At 43.4% G+C, this 13,867-nt stretch overlaps 1 protein-coding gene across 12 annotated transcripts in view; it reads left to right on the top strand.

The window, feature by feature from the left end:
* Positions 1-4,803: 4,803 nt before the first annotated feature.
* The window catches only part of ptprk (protein tyrosine phosphatase receptor type K), a 90,177-nt gene continuing 81,113 nt past the window's right edge, over positions 4,804-13,867 (top strand). For 11 of the 12 annotated variants that reach the window (XM_062411370.1, XM_062411369.1, XM_062411364.1 and 8 more), the window contains exons 1-2: positions 4,804-4,919; positions 10,798-10,821. In XM_062411370.1, coding sequence (XP_062267354.1) covers positions 4,835-4,919; positions 10,798-10,821 — 109 coding nt within the window. In that variant the 5' untranslated portion in view covers positions 4,804-4,834. The remainder of the gene's footprint in view (positions 4,920-10,797; positions 10,822-13,867) is intronic. The other variant, XM_062411363.1, reaches the window with a different exon arrangement.

Raw genomic sequence — 13,867 nt, 5'->3', positions numbered from 1 at the left:
CGGGGGGGGGGGGGGGGGGGGGGTGCAGGCTGATGGGCTTTTCCATTTCCATTTTCTACGTATTGCAAATTATTCAGCTTTCTGAATGTACCTGAAACCAAGAGGACAAGAGAAGGGACGTCTGTCTTGGACTTTCTGTCTAACTTCAAATATACTATATGACAGATGGAGACAGGAGTTGTCCTTCCCTAACAGGTGAGTCACAGAACCCTCAGTCCAGAAGGGGTCATAGAGGAAGCTGGTTTTATATCTCAGGCCTCTCCTGGATGATCTTTAGAAGGAATGATGCTCACTGAGATCACCTTCTTATTTCACAGCAATACCATCATGACTATAGTCCTCTAAGATGCAGAGATATATTTTGAACTATAGGCAGCACATCATTTTCTGACTTCTTCTAATGTCACTCATCATAAGATTTCGATATCATATGATAGGGAATTATTTTCTGATCAATATAAGCTTTAGATTGTGTCTCTAGCCTGATCATTTGCAGAAATGTCTTGAAAAAACGAAACCATATTTTTTTACACTCTTGAATTTTCTCTTTTATCGATCAGCTCCAAAAGTTAATCATCTGGAGATAATCTCCCAAATTATAATCCCACCAAGTTTGGTAAAAAAACTCGTCCCTTTGTTGTTGAGTTAGTCTGACCCGCACGGTTATAAATATAAAAATCTGAGGTTGTGCTTGAGGAGAAGTCTGGAGAATCACCAAACCCCGAGCGGTTCCTCCTCTGGCAACACCAGTGTGAAATTTCATGGAGATCTGTTGCTGGGATTTCAGTGTGAGTTGGAACAACAGGTGGACTTTACCAAAACCTTGAGCGCCCCCCTCCCTCCATCCCTCCTTCCCTCCATCCCTCCATCCCTCCCTCCCTCCCTTCCTCCAGCCAGGCTAAAAGCTGCAGACTCACCAGTGTGTTTGAAGAGAGGAAGCTGAAACCATTAGCCATTAGAACATATGAGATGTTCCAGTTTGCATCACACAGATTTTAAACAGTAAGCAGTTGAACATCCTGAGTGTGATTTATACCAGAAAACTGCTTAAAAGTGTTTATGTTAATGTTTCTTAGGCATAATCGGCTGAGAATTGATCCTTTTTGATTTGACCTGTAGTTGTTTATCATTATGACAAAGCAAAAGCTCACTTAAACAAATTCATCTTCCTCTCAGTCACGTCCATATGAGACCGTTCCCGAGCTCTGGTCTGCAGCTGGGACCAGTGAGAACAGTTCTAATGCACCAGGTTGTGAATTTGCATCCCCTTACAATCTGGCAGTTGAAATTTGCTTTTTTATTAACTGCAAACATGACTTCCCCTCTCACCTTGCCCTCACTGAACTGAGCTGAATTACACTGAACTGAACCACAACCTGGAGATGGATGAAAAAACACATCACTGAATGAGAACCGGAGAATCCTCTGATATTTAGGTTCTTTTCTGTCCGTGCGGGGTTTGGACTGAGAACAGAGGGAGCTCCTGTGTAATCCATCACTGAGACACTGGATGGAGCACATTTGGTCTCAGAATTGCACCGGAGAGTTCCACTGAGCGCGCTGACAGCTCAGATTGCTGGAAATTGTCTGCACAGGAACAATGTACCTGCGTCGGGGTTGAACAGGGTCGTCCAGTAGTTCCAAATATAAAATCTATTTGTGCTCGCTGTCCATTTTTTCCAGAACAGGAAATGTTTCTTGCAGACTAACTTTCAGTCCAGATCTGATATTACACAGCAATGACTGCCTGCCGTGTTATTTGCTACCTGAAGCTGGATTAGAGTTGCAACATGATGGGAAAAAACAAGGGTGGGAGAGATATATGAACAGCTTAGAATCACCACAGAGCAGATTTCACACTGTGAAATACAATGTTTGGTTCAATTTCTACTGAAAACTTATTCCAGGTGAACATTTCAATGACAAACTCTACTTTTGGTAGCAGATTTTGTGGGAGTAAGGTGCCTTGCTCAGGGGCACTTAGACAGTTGGGGTAGGGCGAGTGCTCTTTGGACTTTGGAATAGATCTGGGTGTTGGCCTGGCAGGTATTTTGTATTGTCACCGCAAGGAATCAAACCAGCGACCTTCCAGTCCGATGTCCGTAACTTTCTGCCCATAGTCCAATTATTCTGCCACTGGTCCACAAGATGTGACAGCGCTTAAATATACTCTGTAATCACAGGAGCTTCCATGACAGCAAACAGGGTTGTATTCACTGTATACCCATGAAAAAACCATGTGTTATTTTGGAGGTACAGGTGAACGGGGAGGATTTAAGCCCATGGAACAAAGCTGCGAATGTAAAGGCCGCCTGCATCAGTGCATACAAAAGAAAGGCACGACAGCAATGTGTGTGAGGAGGAAACTGCACATGAAGCTGCAACTTCAGCAAACACAACAGTGAGGATTCAGGATAATGAGCGGGCACCAGGCGCCGCGTGACAACAGCAAACCTCCCACTTTGAAGCAGAGTAGAAACCTCAGAGTGATATTTGGTCACAGGTTTAATTTGCAGGACATTTAATTCCAGGTCAGACAGTTTGAATTGAATTGAATTATGTGATTAAAAACTCATAAATGTATTAAAATAGAGTCGTTTTAAAGGGGAATATCAGATGAGGAGGTTGTTTCAGTAAAATGGAGAATGTGGAGCATCTTATTTTATAATTCAGTTTCACAAATAACTAAATACTTTATATTTTAACTCCTCAGCACCACATTATATTTGGGATTTATAAAAACTGTTCTAGAAACTGATCCAATTCCAAAAAGAGAACCACAGAGACTTTTAGGAAATTAACTCTTTTGTGAAAAAATGAAATTTAGTCAACTGTAAATCATCTGTAACATCTACCTGGTGTTAAAAGGTTTCAACATTATATTCTCCTTATATCACCCAGACTTATACCCATTATTAAATTATATCTTTATTCTTGTAATAGTTTGACAAACAGAACGCACCGAGACAATGCACATCTGTTTCCTGCTCGTACATCCCCTGTACGTATTTATAGCTCGGCCGTGCAGCAAATCAGAACATCTCTGTTGTGAAGGCCCGTCATGATTTGATCCAACCCACGTCTGACAAGCTCGGCTGTCACTGCTGTCGGCGACTTTCTTCACACGGGGGAAAGATCTGAAATGGATGCTAACATGCTGGTGTACGAAGAGCGATAAGCTAAATGTATAAACATGAAATAAACCAAAAATGTGGGCAAAGTTTAGACATTTTTTGCCTGAAAAGTTTTACTACAAAATAAAGAAAGGTGCAGGTGTGTTCACAGTCCACTAACAGTCCTCATGGTCTCCTTTAAATCAGCGGGGAGCGCCCCCTGGCTGCAGGTATTGATGACGTTGCAGATCCGAAGCCTCGGCGCTCTTGTTTCTGTCTTTGAAGGAGAATGATTTTTATCCTGCAGAATTCTTTTATGTTTCTCTTTGCTCTTTTTTCGTTTTGTTCATGAGCTCAATTTGCTGAAATGAACGTTGTGTGATGATGTAACACAGGCCCACTTGAATTTCCTCCTCCCTTTGTATCTAGCTGTGTGTTGTGCTTCTTGACATGAGGATTGTTATGAGTTGTTTCTGTTCTGTGGCTCAGGAGGCGGAGCGGGCCGTTCCCTGAGCGGAGGGTTGTGGTTTGACCCCCGGCTCCTTCACTTGACATGTTTAAGTGTCCTTGGGGACTGAATGACAGATAGAGAAGTGCTTTACATTTGTGTAAATGGAAGTAAAGAATTGCTCCATGAATGCATGTGTCAATGTGTGAATGTGACTCGCAGTTGTAAAACACTTTGAGTGGCTAAGTGGTAAAGAGTAGAAAAATTCAGCTTTTCAGATTTCACTTTACACTTTATGTCAGATAATTATCCATTTAAAGAAATCACCTTGGGCCATCAACGGAAATGTAAACAGAGCGCCGGTGTCCATGTGTTGTAAACAAAAACAAACATTACACGGAAGGAAAAGCTACATGTAGAACTTTTAAAGGGTCAGTGTGTAGAATTTAGAGACATCTAGTGGTGAAGTTGCATGTTGCAGCTGAATGCCCCTCACCTCACCCTCCCCTTCCAAAACAAGATAGAGAACCTGTGGCAGCTTCAGTTGTTATAAAAACCCAAAAGGTGTTTGGTTTGTCCAGTTTGGCCTCGTTCTACGATAAAAAGAAAAAACACAATCATACACTTCAGATGAAACACACTATTATTTTATTATTTTTAATCCCACCCCTCAATCAGCATAGCGATGAGGAGATGATGAGTGAAATTTCATTTTTGGGTGAACTATCCCTTTAAAGAGAAAAGAGAACTTTAATTTTCTGGGTGAACTCTTCCTCAGATGTGGGGATTTCTATGATCTTTATTTCTATGATGTGAAATAAAGTGACTTCTGAATATATCGACAGAAAAACGCACAAACCGGACAAAACAACGAATCCTCGCTTCGAGACACCTTGTTTCTTTTAATCTGGTTTGTGAAGCGGACTCCTGCCTCGTGACGTCACACACACACACCTCCCTCTCTCTCTCTCTCTCGCTCTCTCTCTCTTTCCCTCTCGTGCCCGCGCTCCCTCACTCGGGTCCGCGGGAGCCCGCAACGAAGCGAGAAAAAAAAAGAAGCGTACGAGAAAGCGCAGAAAGGAGAGAATGGAGCGTCCGACTCCACGGGAGGAATAACAAGAAGAAGAGGAAGAGCGAGAGAAAGAGACCCGTGAAGGAGGAAGAGGAGTGAAGAGCAAACTTTTTTTTTACTTGTTCGATTCCCCTTTTTCGCTTGTTCCGGACGGGGTGGGAGGGGGGGAGACTGTCACGGACTCGGGCCACGTTTGAAAACATGGATACACTTTCCCGTGAACGTCTGGGACTTGTTCTTCTTCTGGTCCTTCACCTCTCCACGGTGTCCACGCAGATGCCGACAGGTACGACAACACGCAAACACAGCCCCGCAATGTTTCCCACGCACGGGGTTTGAAGTTGGTTCGTTTCTCTTCCTCTCTGCTCATGCATTCCTCACAGGTGTGTTTAGGTGCGGGAGGAAATAAAGGAAAAAGTTAGCCTCTGCGTTGGAAACGTACAATTGTAGCCTTTTGCGCACTTTCTCTGCGTGTTAGATTGTGTTATTTTGTTGCAATTACAACGCGAGAATGTGTGTCTCCACTATCCGAGCCCGTGTGAGATGCTCGGCTCTCTATCGAACCGATGACCAACACGGGGATCGTGGCGCAGACTGCGAACTTTGTTATAATCCTAAAGGTTTAGAACTTATTTGACTCTTCACGTTCTCATCGCAGGACTCTGTCTAAACGCTAATAAACAGCTGATAGGATTTTGAAAGAGCCCAACGATCCAAGGTGCATTCACTTGCAGCCGCGATCATACACACAACATTCGTCTCTTCTCTTATATATCGTGATGCTATAATAACATTTGTTATAAGAACACACAAGAGGAGTGTTGATCTTGTGCGTGGAGAACATCGTCCACTTTTCATCCGTGCAGCGCGTGGATGGAGAAAAAACAAGTTGCCTGTGTGCACGATCGCTGCGTAAAAGCCACAATACACATGTACACGTCCCATGGATGATGTGTATCAAACGTGTTTATTGTAACGATCCTGCACTTTGTGGTGTTTTTAACTCCGCGATCCTCTCATGTCGCTGCGTCCGAGAAGAGTTCATTCCAACCGTTATTCTCATTTAAATGCACGTGCAGCCACTCTTCATGTATATGCTTAATTATATATAATGATTGTGGTGTAATAAGAGGACTGGAGGGCTGTTGCTCTTGTGCGTGAGGCAGCGGTCGCTTCGCTTCGTCCGTGAGCTCCTCGCTCTCTGTGAACCGAACGATCCGTGCTCCAACTTTTATCTGCGCTTTTACGCACTAAAACCTAATGGCTGGGGAAATAGCGTGCACGCCGATCGCCTGTTGGAGGAAAAGCGAGAGCGGTTACTTTTATTTCCTGGGACTTCATCGCGTGATAAAAGTGTAAAGCGAGGGAATCTGCGGAGATCCGGGGTGTTGGGTATTCAGAATGCGTGAAATGACCGCTGCGTGTTTTTCTGCGGGGATGCTCGCTGCAGGACTGGAGAGTCCAGTCTGCAGAAACACGCACGGTGCAGGGAGAAAACCCCGCAGCGGTGAGTGCATGTGCCCGGTGCTGTGACGGGACCGTGCGTTTGCAAAAGTCCGATAAAGGAACTCGCAGAGGAAGTTACCACGTAGAGAAAAAACACACATTACATGTCTCCCTACAAGTCACGCAAACTCATATACCTGTGTCTGCGTGGGGCTTTATTTCCGTATTCAGCTGTTGAACTCCACACACGCACACACACACACACACACACACACATACACACGGCTGTTTTCCAAGTTGACCTCCAAAAGCTCGCACTCGGGCCACGTCCGGATGTAATAAAGGACACATCACGCTCCATTTAAGTTCTGGAAATAACCAGAAACTGTGAAACAATGTCGTTTTCTGCTCCACTGTTCCCCGGCTCCGGCCTGTCAATGATTTGCATAGAAATTACACATTAATTACCAATTCATCTGTGAGCTGTTTGACTGCCCCCCCCCCCTACACAGCGTCTACATACCCCGTGTGTAACTACCCCAGTACCCCCTCCTCCCTTGCAGCCATTTGGTCCTGTGGGTAACGACTGTGTGGAATTTCTTGTTGGAGGCCTCTCTGGGAATTAGAGTGCTGTTAATTTGCAAGTAAATGCTAGTGGCTTGATGCTGCATTAACATAGAGTGGGAGGAGGGTTGTCATTAGTGTGGGGACGGGGGTAAAAGAGTTGTTTTCCTCTTGCAGAATAAAACAAATATAAATATATCTAATTTGTTTCAAAAAGCAAGCAGCAGTAAAGCAATTTAGGGGGAACATGTTTTGTTTAATTGCAATGAAAGGAACCAGTTTATAGGAATAAATGGCCTCATGCTGTGAATCCAAGAAGATCTTGGTGCAGAGCGCTGGGAGGGGGGGGGGGATTCTGTGGATCGGTCATTTCTGTAGCAGCACTTTTATCCAATCATTTCACCACGATGTGTGTAAGTGATGAGGCTGACGGGGTTAATGGGCAGAGATCAATAACGCAGCCATCGTGACCCGTCGCTGAGAAAAAGTGGCGATTTAATAAGTAGCCGATGAGAGGAAATCACTTTGGGAATCAAACGTGTGTCTTCACGGCTCACCAGCAGCCTCCTGTGTCACTGACAGGATGCGTGAGCAGCAGGAATGTGAAAGTCTGCGTTGACACGTCGTCTCTGGATCTGCCTCATTTCTGTCGTTATCCTCTAATTCCCCATTTACAAAGGGAAACTGTAAATTATGGGCGTTTATGTAAATATGTCTGTCTCCCTCTCATCTATTGTTATTGTGCCGTTTCTGAGGCTGTTGGCTTTTTATCGCTGAGGAAGTCGACGACTGACTTCATGATCATTTGACAACTTTCTAAATGTGTCTCCTCTCTGATCGAGTTGTGACACAGATTTCCCGGCGTCTGTAATCTTAATGAAGAGAAATAATTGTTTTCCATTAGCGTCTCCAGACGAATTAGAAGGAGGCTACTGAGCCGGTTTAATTATAATCGTAAATTATTTTAGTATTTCTGAGCATTAGAACCAAGTTGGTTTAATTATAATTACTCTCCTGCTCCATTTGGAAGCTGACAAAAAAATAAATTGTCTGTTTTCCCAGAGAAAGGCGAGAGGAAGAGAGTGATAGTGTGAAAGAGGAGGAGAGGAGGAGAGGGAGTAACATAACAAGAAGTGCAACCATTGGTTTTTGGCCGTGGGCATCTCCTCCACTCAAGAGACTGTGAAAACGGCAGGAGGGAGTGTCAGTGTGTGTCAGTGTGTGTTTCTCTGTCATGCCTTTTTTGTGTGTGTGTTTGTGTGTGTGTGTGCATGTGAGAATGTGTGTTGCTCTCATTTACAGAGGAAGAGGGAGGCCGATGCTTTGAAGCCCCGCGGAGGACAGTGGTAACTCAGACGAGCATGTGAAATGTTCGCCATTCATTTGGACTTTTTAGAAAAACGCCTCATTCTACTCATGCCATGTTAAAATGGCGTCAAATCAAAGGCCCGTTTTTTTATTTACTCTCTCGTTAAAAGTAATTCCTCTCGCCGCCATTCCCTCAGATCCGTCTAAATGTCTTCTTCTTCAAATAAAACGCCACTTTGCCCAGAGCCAATCTGCTTCTACGCATTTTCAATTCAGTGATAGATTTAAAAAAGAAAATTGGGGAGAGGAAAAAAAAACACACAAACCCATCTCTTTGAAAAGTCCTGGCTCATTTCTTCTGCCGTTTGGGGATGAAGTCTGAGCGCACACAAGCAATGTAATTAATCTGTTGAGAGAATTCATTAGCTAATCCCCCATTAGCATGTGTGTGTCTGTGTGTGTGTGTGTGTGTGTGTGAGTTGGAGGGGGATGAGAAATGCATTAGCGACACACAGCGACTTAGGTTAAGTTGTCAGAGAGTTTCGAAGAGCGAGCAACACGGAGGACGGAGCATGATTGACACACCGACCTGTCAGGAGAACATCTCAACCACACAACAGGGTGTCGTGCTAGCCACTGGATGTGTGTTCTTTTTAAACACGCGCTTCTTTTTGTGCGAATCTGTGGATTTCAGGACGCGACAAGATCCCACAATTAACCGAACACCAGCGATGCTCGTAAATCACAGAGTTTCCTTTTTAGACTTTTCGGCCTCGCAACATTGCTTCGCTTCTACTTTGCTGCATCTGGTGAAGGAACATTTTGAGTTGTGTAAGAAAAAAACTCCTCTTTTCCCCCCCGATTCAGTAAAGTTTAAAAGAAGTCATTAATTGTGCTGTGAGTCTGTGGGTTATTTGGGACTCAGCACATGGTAAAAGAAAAATGTCCCTTTGTTTTTGCACGCTGATGTAACGGCTGCTTCCTAAATACGATGACTGTTAATGTAATTAATCTTGACTGTGCTGAGATACAATCACCCTGTGGTGTTGTGTATCAGCAATTATGGCGAATAGAGTAGGAGAAACAAGAGTCTCGGCCTGGACTTCAACCAGAGGTTTTGTTCTTTAATTTTTCGGGGCTTTCTGGTGTAGAAGACACTTAATTGGCTGATTTTAGACATGCACTGAACTCTTAATCTCCCGAAATTATCTAGAGGGCCGAGTCAGTTGCTCCAAACATTTCCCAGAACTTTTCCTTCCAGCCCCCCCCCCCCCCAATGTGAAATGTCAGAGTCAGCGTGAGCCCATGTGAGAATACAGCAGAATATTGTCTTATTGCAGAATTCACTGCAATGACAGTTCTAACACGCAGACATAAATATCTAGGGATGAAAAAGAGGTGTTGTACACGTAGAAAAGGCACCAACGAAATATCAACTTGGAAAGTGTTGAGATTCAAGAGCATTTGGCAATAGCTAATATGCAACATTTCCACTTGCACAAATTACTTTAAAAGAGACAGATGTGAATATCCTGACTGTTGTGGCCAGGATTAACCTTTACACACTGGTAGATGAGGGATGTAAATCATCATAAGTCATCCAGTATGAAGTGAAGCAAGAAGGTGGCACAGTCCCAGTGGAAATGAAGGAGGCAGCACATCCCAAACAAATCCAGAATCCCTGAAATATCACATCCCGGATGAATGATGGTATTAGTCCAATATCATCAATCTCCGCTCTGCCCTGTTTGGCTCTGGTCACAGCTGTCGGTACAAGGAGGGGGCTTGAAACACACTGCTACCTCACACACACACACACACACACACACAGACACACAAACACACACTCACACACTCGCTTACACACACTTACACACACGGCTGGCTAATGACAGATTAAGTAATCAACACTCTCAGCTGATTAATTACATTACAGTGTGCGCACACACTCACTGACTCACACTCACACAGATGTGAGCGGCCTCAGCACCAGTTGTGTAGTTGTGTGTGATGATGATAATGGTATATATAATGCAGGCATGGCTGATATGTGTGTTGTGTTGTGTGAGAGATTAACAGACGCAGGCAGGTGACGACAGTCTTGGGAAAACCATTATTTTGAGGGTCATCACAGGGGTCAGGTGAAAGGTTGAGGTCGGACATGTGTGGGTCAAAGGTTAAAGTTACAGTTGTCCACACACACAACTTTTTTTAAATACCAATTTGTGCTAAACGAGAGCTTGTACATTTATTGGGAGGTGTTTACTTTTATTGCAGATCATTTCTGAGGCCCCTGGTCCCTTTTCTCCCTCTTAAATTGCATGCACATTAAAACTTGGCCATTTCTGCAAAGGATGTTTACAGCTTTTTTTTTTTTTTTTTTTTACAAGATCCCCTTTTTCTTTTAAGGAGAAGCCAGACTTCTCTCATGTTGCAGTAAAGACGATAGGACAATAAAAAACATGAACATTTCCAAGAGGGCTGAATGCGTTTTTTATACGCTCTGTGTTTTATGACAACATGGCTTCCTACTAAAGCAGTGAGTTTCTTCCCACTGTGTGTGTGTTGCTGCTAATGACCTGCAGCAAACTTTAAAAACACTCTTTGTACTTCCCCTTCTGACAGTTTCTCCGTAAACTTTATTGTTAATCATGATTTGGAAAATCTGGCTAGTGCTATCCGCTTGATTTATCTACAGGGCATGTTCCTGTGATCATGGAAAACATTGTGCTTAGACAGCAGATTGGGTCCAGGGCTTTTTCTCCTAATGTGCATGTGTTGACCTGTGCATGGCTTCCAATCTAATTCTGTCTTCTTATTCTCTGCTTTGCTTCTACCGGACGCAGCTCACATGGGGCGCGCTGAGAAGGGTGAGTTATGACCGGCCGGCCACGAGCTGAGCTTCACCTGTCATCTTCATCGTCATCTTCATCGTCATAGTCATCGTCTTTGGTGTCGTCATACGTAACCCTGGGTCTCGGCCTTAACCCCCCTTCATTTCAATGTGTAGAAAGTGTTCCCTAATCCCTAATTGTTGGTTTTGTCAACCGTATTCCAGCTGTTGTGTCTTCACTAACCATTGCATTTTTTAGACTTAAAGCTCATTTACATGTATAGAGGTTTCTGTGCGTCTCTTAGAAGCCGTTGTTTACTGTTCAGTCACATGCTCCTCAGAATGTCCAGCTTCAGTGTGTCCATGTGCTTTGAAGACGAATGTTGGGAAAGAACCTGGACGCTGTAAACAGAATGTATTTGTGTGTCTGGAGGGTTCAAACAACACCTTGACAGCTCATCACAATATTTATATATTAACAAAGGAGCTGAAGGAACATCTGACAACATTAGAAACTACTATTCCGAGCTGTGGAGCAGCTTGTGTAGCAAAATCTTCGCAGACTTTACGATTTCTTTGGAATTTTCTGGAACTAATTTGTCAGATTATTTCAACACCACACGAACGCACAACTCAGCCTTGTGCACACTGATATTAAAACAAACACAACTGCAGTCTCTTCAATGTTGAGATGGTTTTTGGTTCTCTCAGGTCACATCTGCAGCTTCTTCCGTTCCTTGGAAATAATTTCTACAAAGTCCAACTTGCATTGAATCGTTGAAACGTCTGTTGTGTGTCTTTGTCGCTCTGCCGGCTCGGCTGTCAGTTAATCCATTTCAACCGTTCGTCTGCGTGTTTCCCTTCCTGTCGCCGTCTGTCTGTGTGAAGTCCGACAGCTGTTTGGGAGACTTGAAGTTTTTCAGGTGCTGTTTGTTTCGCTGAGCCTGGTCTTTAATAAAAAAGAGCTCAGAGTAACTTCAGTAGCCGAATACACCTCTTTTCATCTTTTCTCTTCTCTTCTGTCATCTTCTCTTCTCTTCTCTGTCTCCCTCTCTTTCACACAAACACACTCATGGCGGTGGATTGTTAATGAGGGACTGTTTTGTTTTTTTCTTGAGAAAGTGACAGGTTAGTAAAATACAGCACAGACGCCTCACACAGCAGGGACAGGCAGAGAGATCGCTGTGTCACTGTGGAGTTTTGGTGGAAGTGGTATCCCACAAGGCTTTGCTGTGCCCAAAAAAACTGAGCAATTATAAACTTTATGTACAAAATACAAGGAAATAAAAAGCCAAATTCATTTTGACACTGTCAAACTTTGCACATGGTATTATTCTGCTTAGTCGTTAAGAACTGAAAGAGAAGCTCAGTGTGTCGTGGGCAGTGCTCCGCTTGAAATCACAAATTATTTAATAGAGAAATAATGGCGAGCCAATGGGCGGCCATTGAGGCAGAAATCCTGTCGGTTCACATCAAGCAGGACAGGTTCTTGAAAATGGATTTGACAGCTTCTGCATCTGCTCTCATTGATCTCAGGAGGTTTCCCTTAATTCCCCCTCTGAGACGAAATGTGTTTGATGGTCTTCTGGTTCACAGGTGATGGTTTGCAGAGACTAACACAGGTGTAGGATTCTAAAGGATAAGGATTTATCAAGCAGCCGAGAGTCTAACTTCAACTGAAACCTCTCTGCAGGCCAAATCTGTAATTATCTTGTTTTGCCGTGAATCATTCATGACTCAATAGAAAGGGTGGAGATCCCCCAACTTGTTTTGATGGTTCCTGAACAGACTCCACATCAAACCCTAGTATCCATCAAGGTTTAATTTTCCATCCGGGAGTTAAAACCCACGAAGCTTCACCCAGAAACACTCAACATGTATAAACCTCCTACCCGGCTTCCTTCCTTCATTAACACCATCATACATTACAGCTCATAATAAATTTTGTTCTACTTATCAGACATTTAATGAATTTGATTTGCCCCAACAAGCAATCTTTAAATAACTATATGTAAAAAATAAATGCACTTGTATAGATATACTCGATGTTAAACACAAAGTTCATATCCACTCATTTATTGAAGTTGAGTCTTTGGACTTAAAACAGCCAGAAAAGCCTAAACTGGACGTAAACCTCTTCTGTTCTTTGTTATTTATATTCTCACATTAGTAAATGAGGTCTGTACTTTAGGAAATAACGGTTCTCTGCCATTAAATGATGCATAGAACTGATACCTCACAGTAAATCTGCAGATCTCCTCTTGTCACTGTAACCAAACCCAAGGGGCTGACTCAGCTGCTGATGTGAAACCAAAAATCTAAACCAAAAACAGATCTGTTCCCAGACACGTCTCTTGTTTTTTCCTCCAGCCTTCATCCTCGTCTTCCTCTCCTTTCAACTTCCAAAACAAAGTCGAAATGCCCAAAATAATCTATAAAGAAGAATTTCAAATTGGAGTTGATCCAAAGTTTGACTCTTCGGCGGCTCGTGCTGTTGCTGTTTTCGTCTCCTTCAAAGCTCCTGAGTTTAAGTGTATTTACAGTGACGGGTAATATCAAAATTTAGAAACTTTACATAAGAGATGCTCTTTGGTTTACTTAAGACAATGGTTTTATCTGCATTGAGTTAATGTCTCTCTCTCTCTCTCTCATCTCTCTCTCTCTCTCTCTCTCTCTCTCCTCTCTCTCTCTCTCCTCTCTCTCTCTCTCTTCTCTCTCTCTCTCTGTGTGTGTTCAGCCTCCTTTTATTTGCCTTCAGGTGGACTGGACCTACAGTGTACATGTCCTATGAGCTTTTGTGTGTGTCTGTGTGTGTGTAGCTCTGGGCAGTGGCTGAAGTGGTTTACATTAGTACAGTTAAGAAGACATCTGTCATGAACACACACACACACACACACACACACACACACACAGACACACATCAGGAAAGAGACTTTCTCTGGTTTACTGATCCTTGATTGCTCATGGCTACGTGTGTGTGTTTGTGTGTGTGTGTGTGTGTGTGAGTGTGTGTGTGTGTGTGTGTTTGTGTGTAGGCTTGTGATAAACTCCCAGAGGACATTGTGCTGCCGTCACTTTCAGCC

Source organism: Platichthys flesus, chromosome 18, assembly GCF_949316205.1.
Source record: "Platichthys flesus chromosome 18, fPlaFle2.1, whole genome shotgun sequence".
Lineage (NCBI taxonomy): Eukaryota > Metazoa > Chordata > Actinopteri > Pleuronectiformes > Pleuronectidae > Platichthys > Platichthys flesus.
The sequence above is the reverse complement of the archived record's forward strand: the minus strand, read 5'-3'. Positions and strand labels throughout refer to the sequence as shown.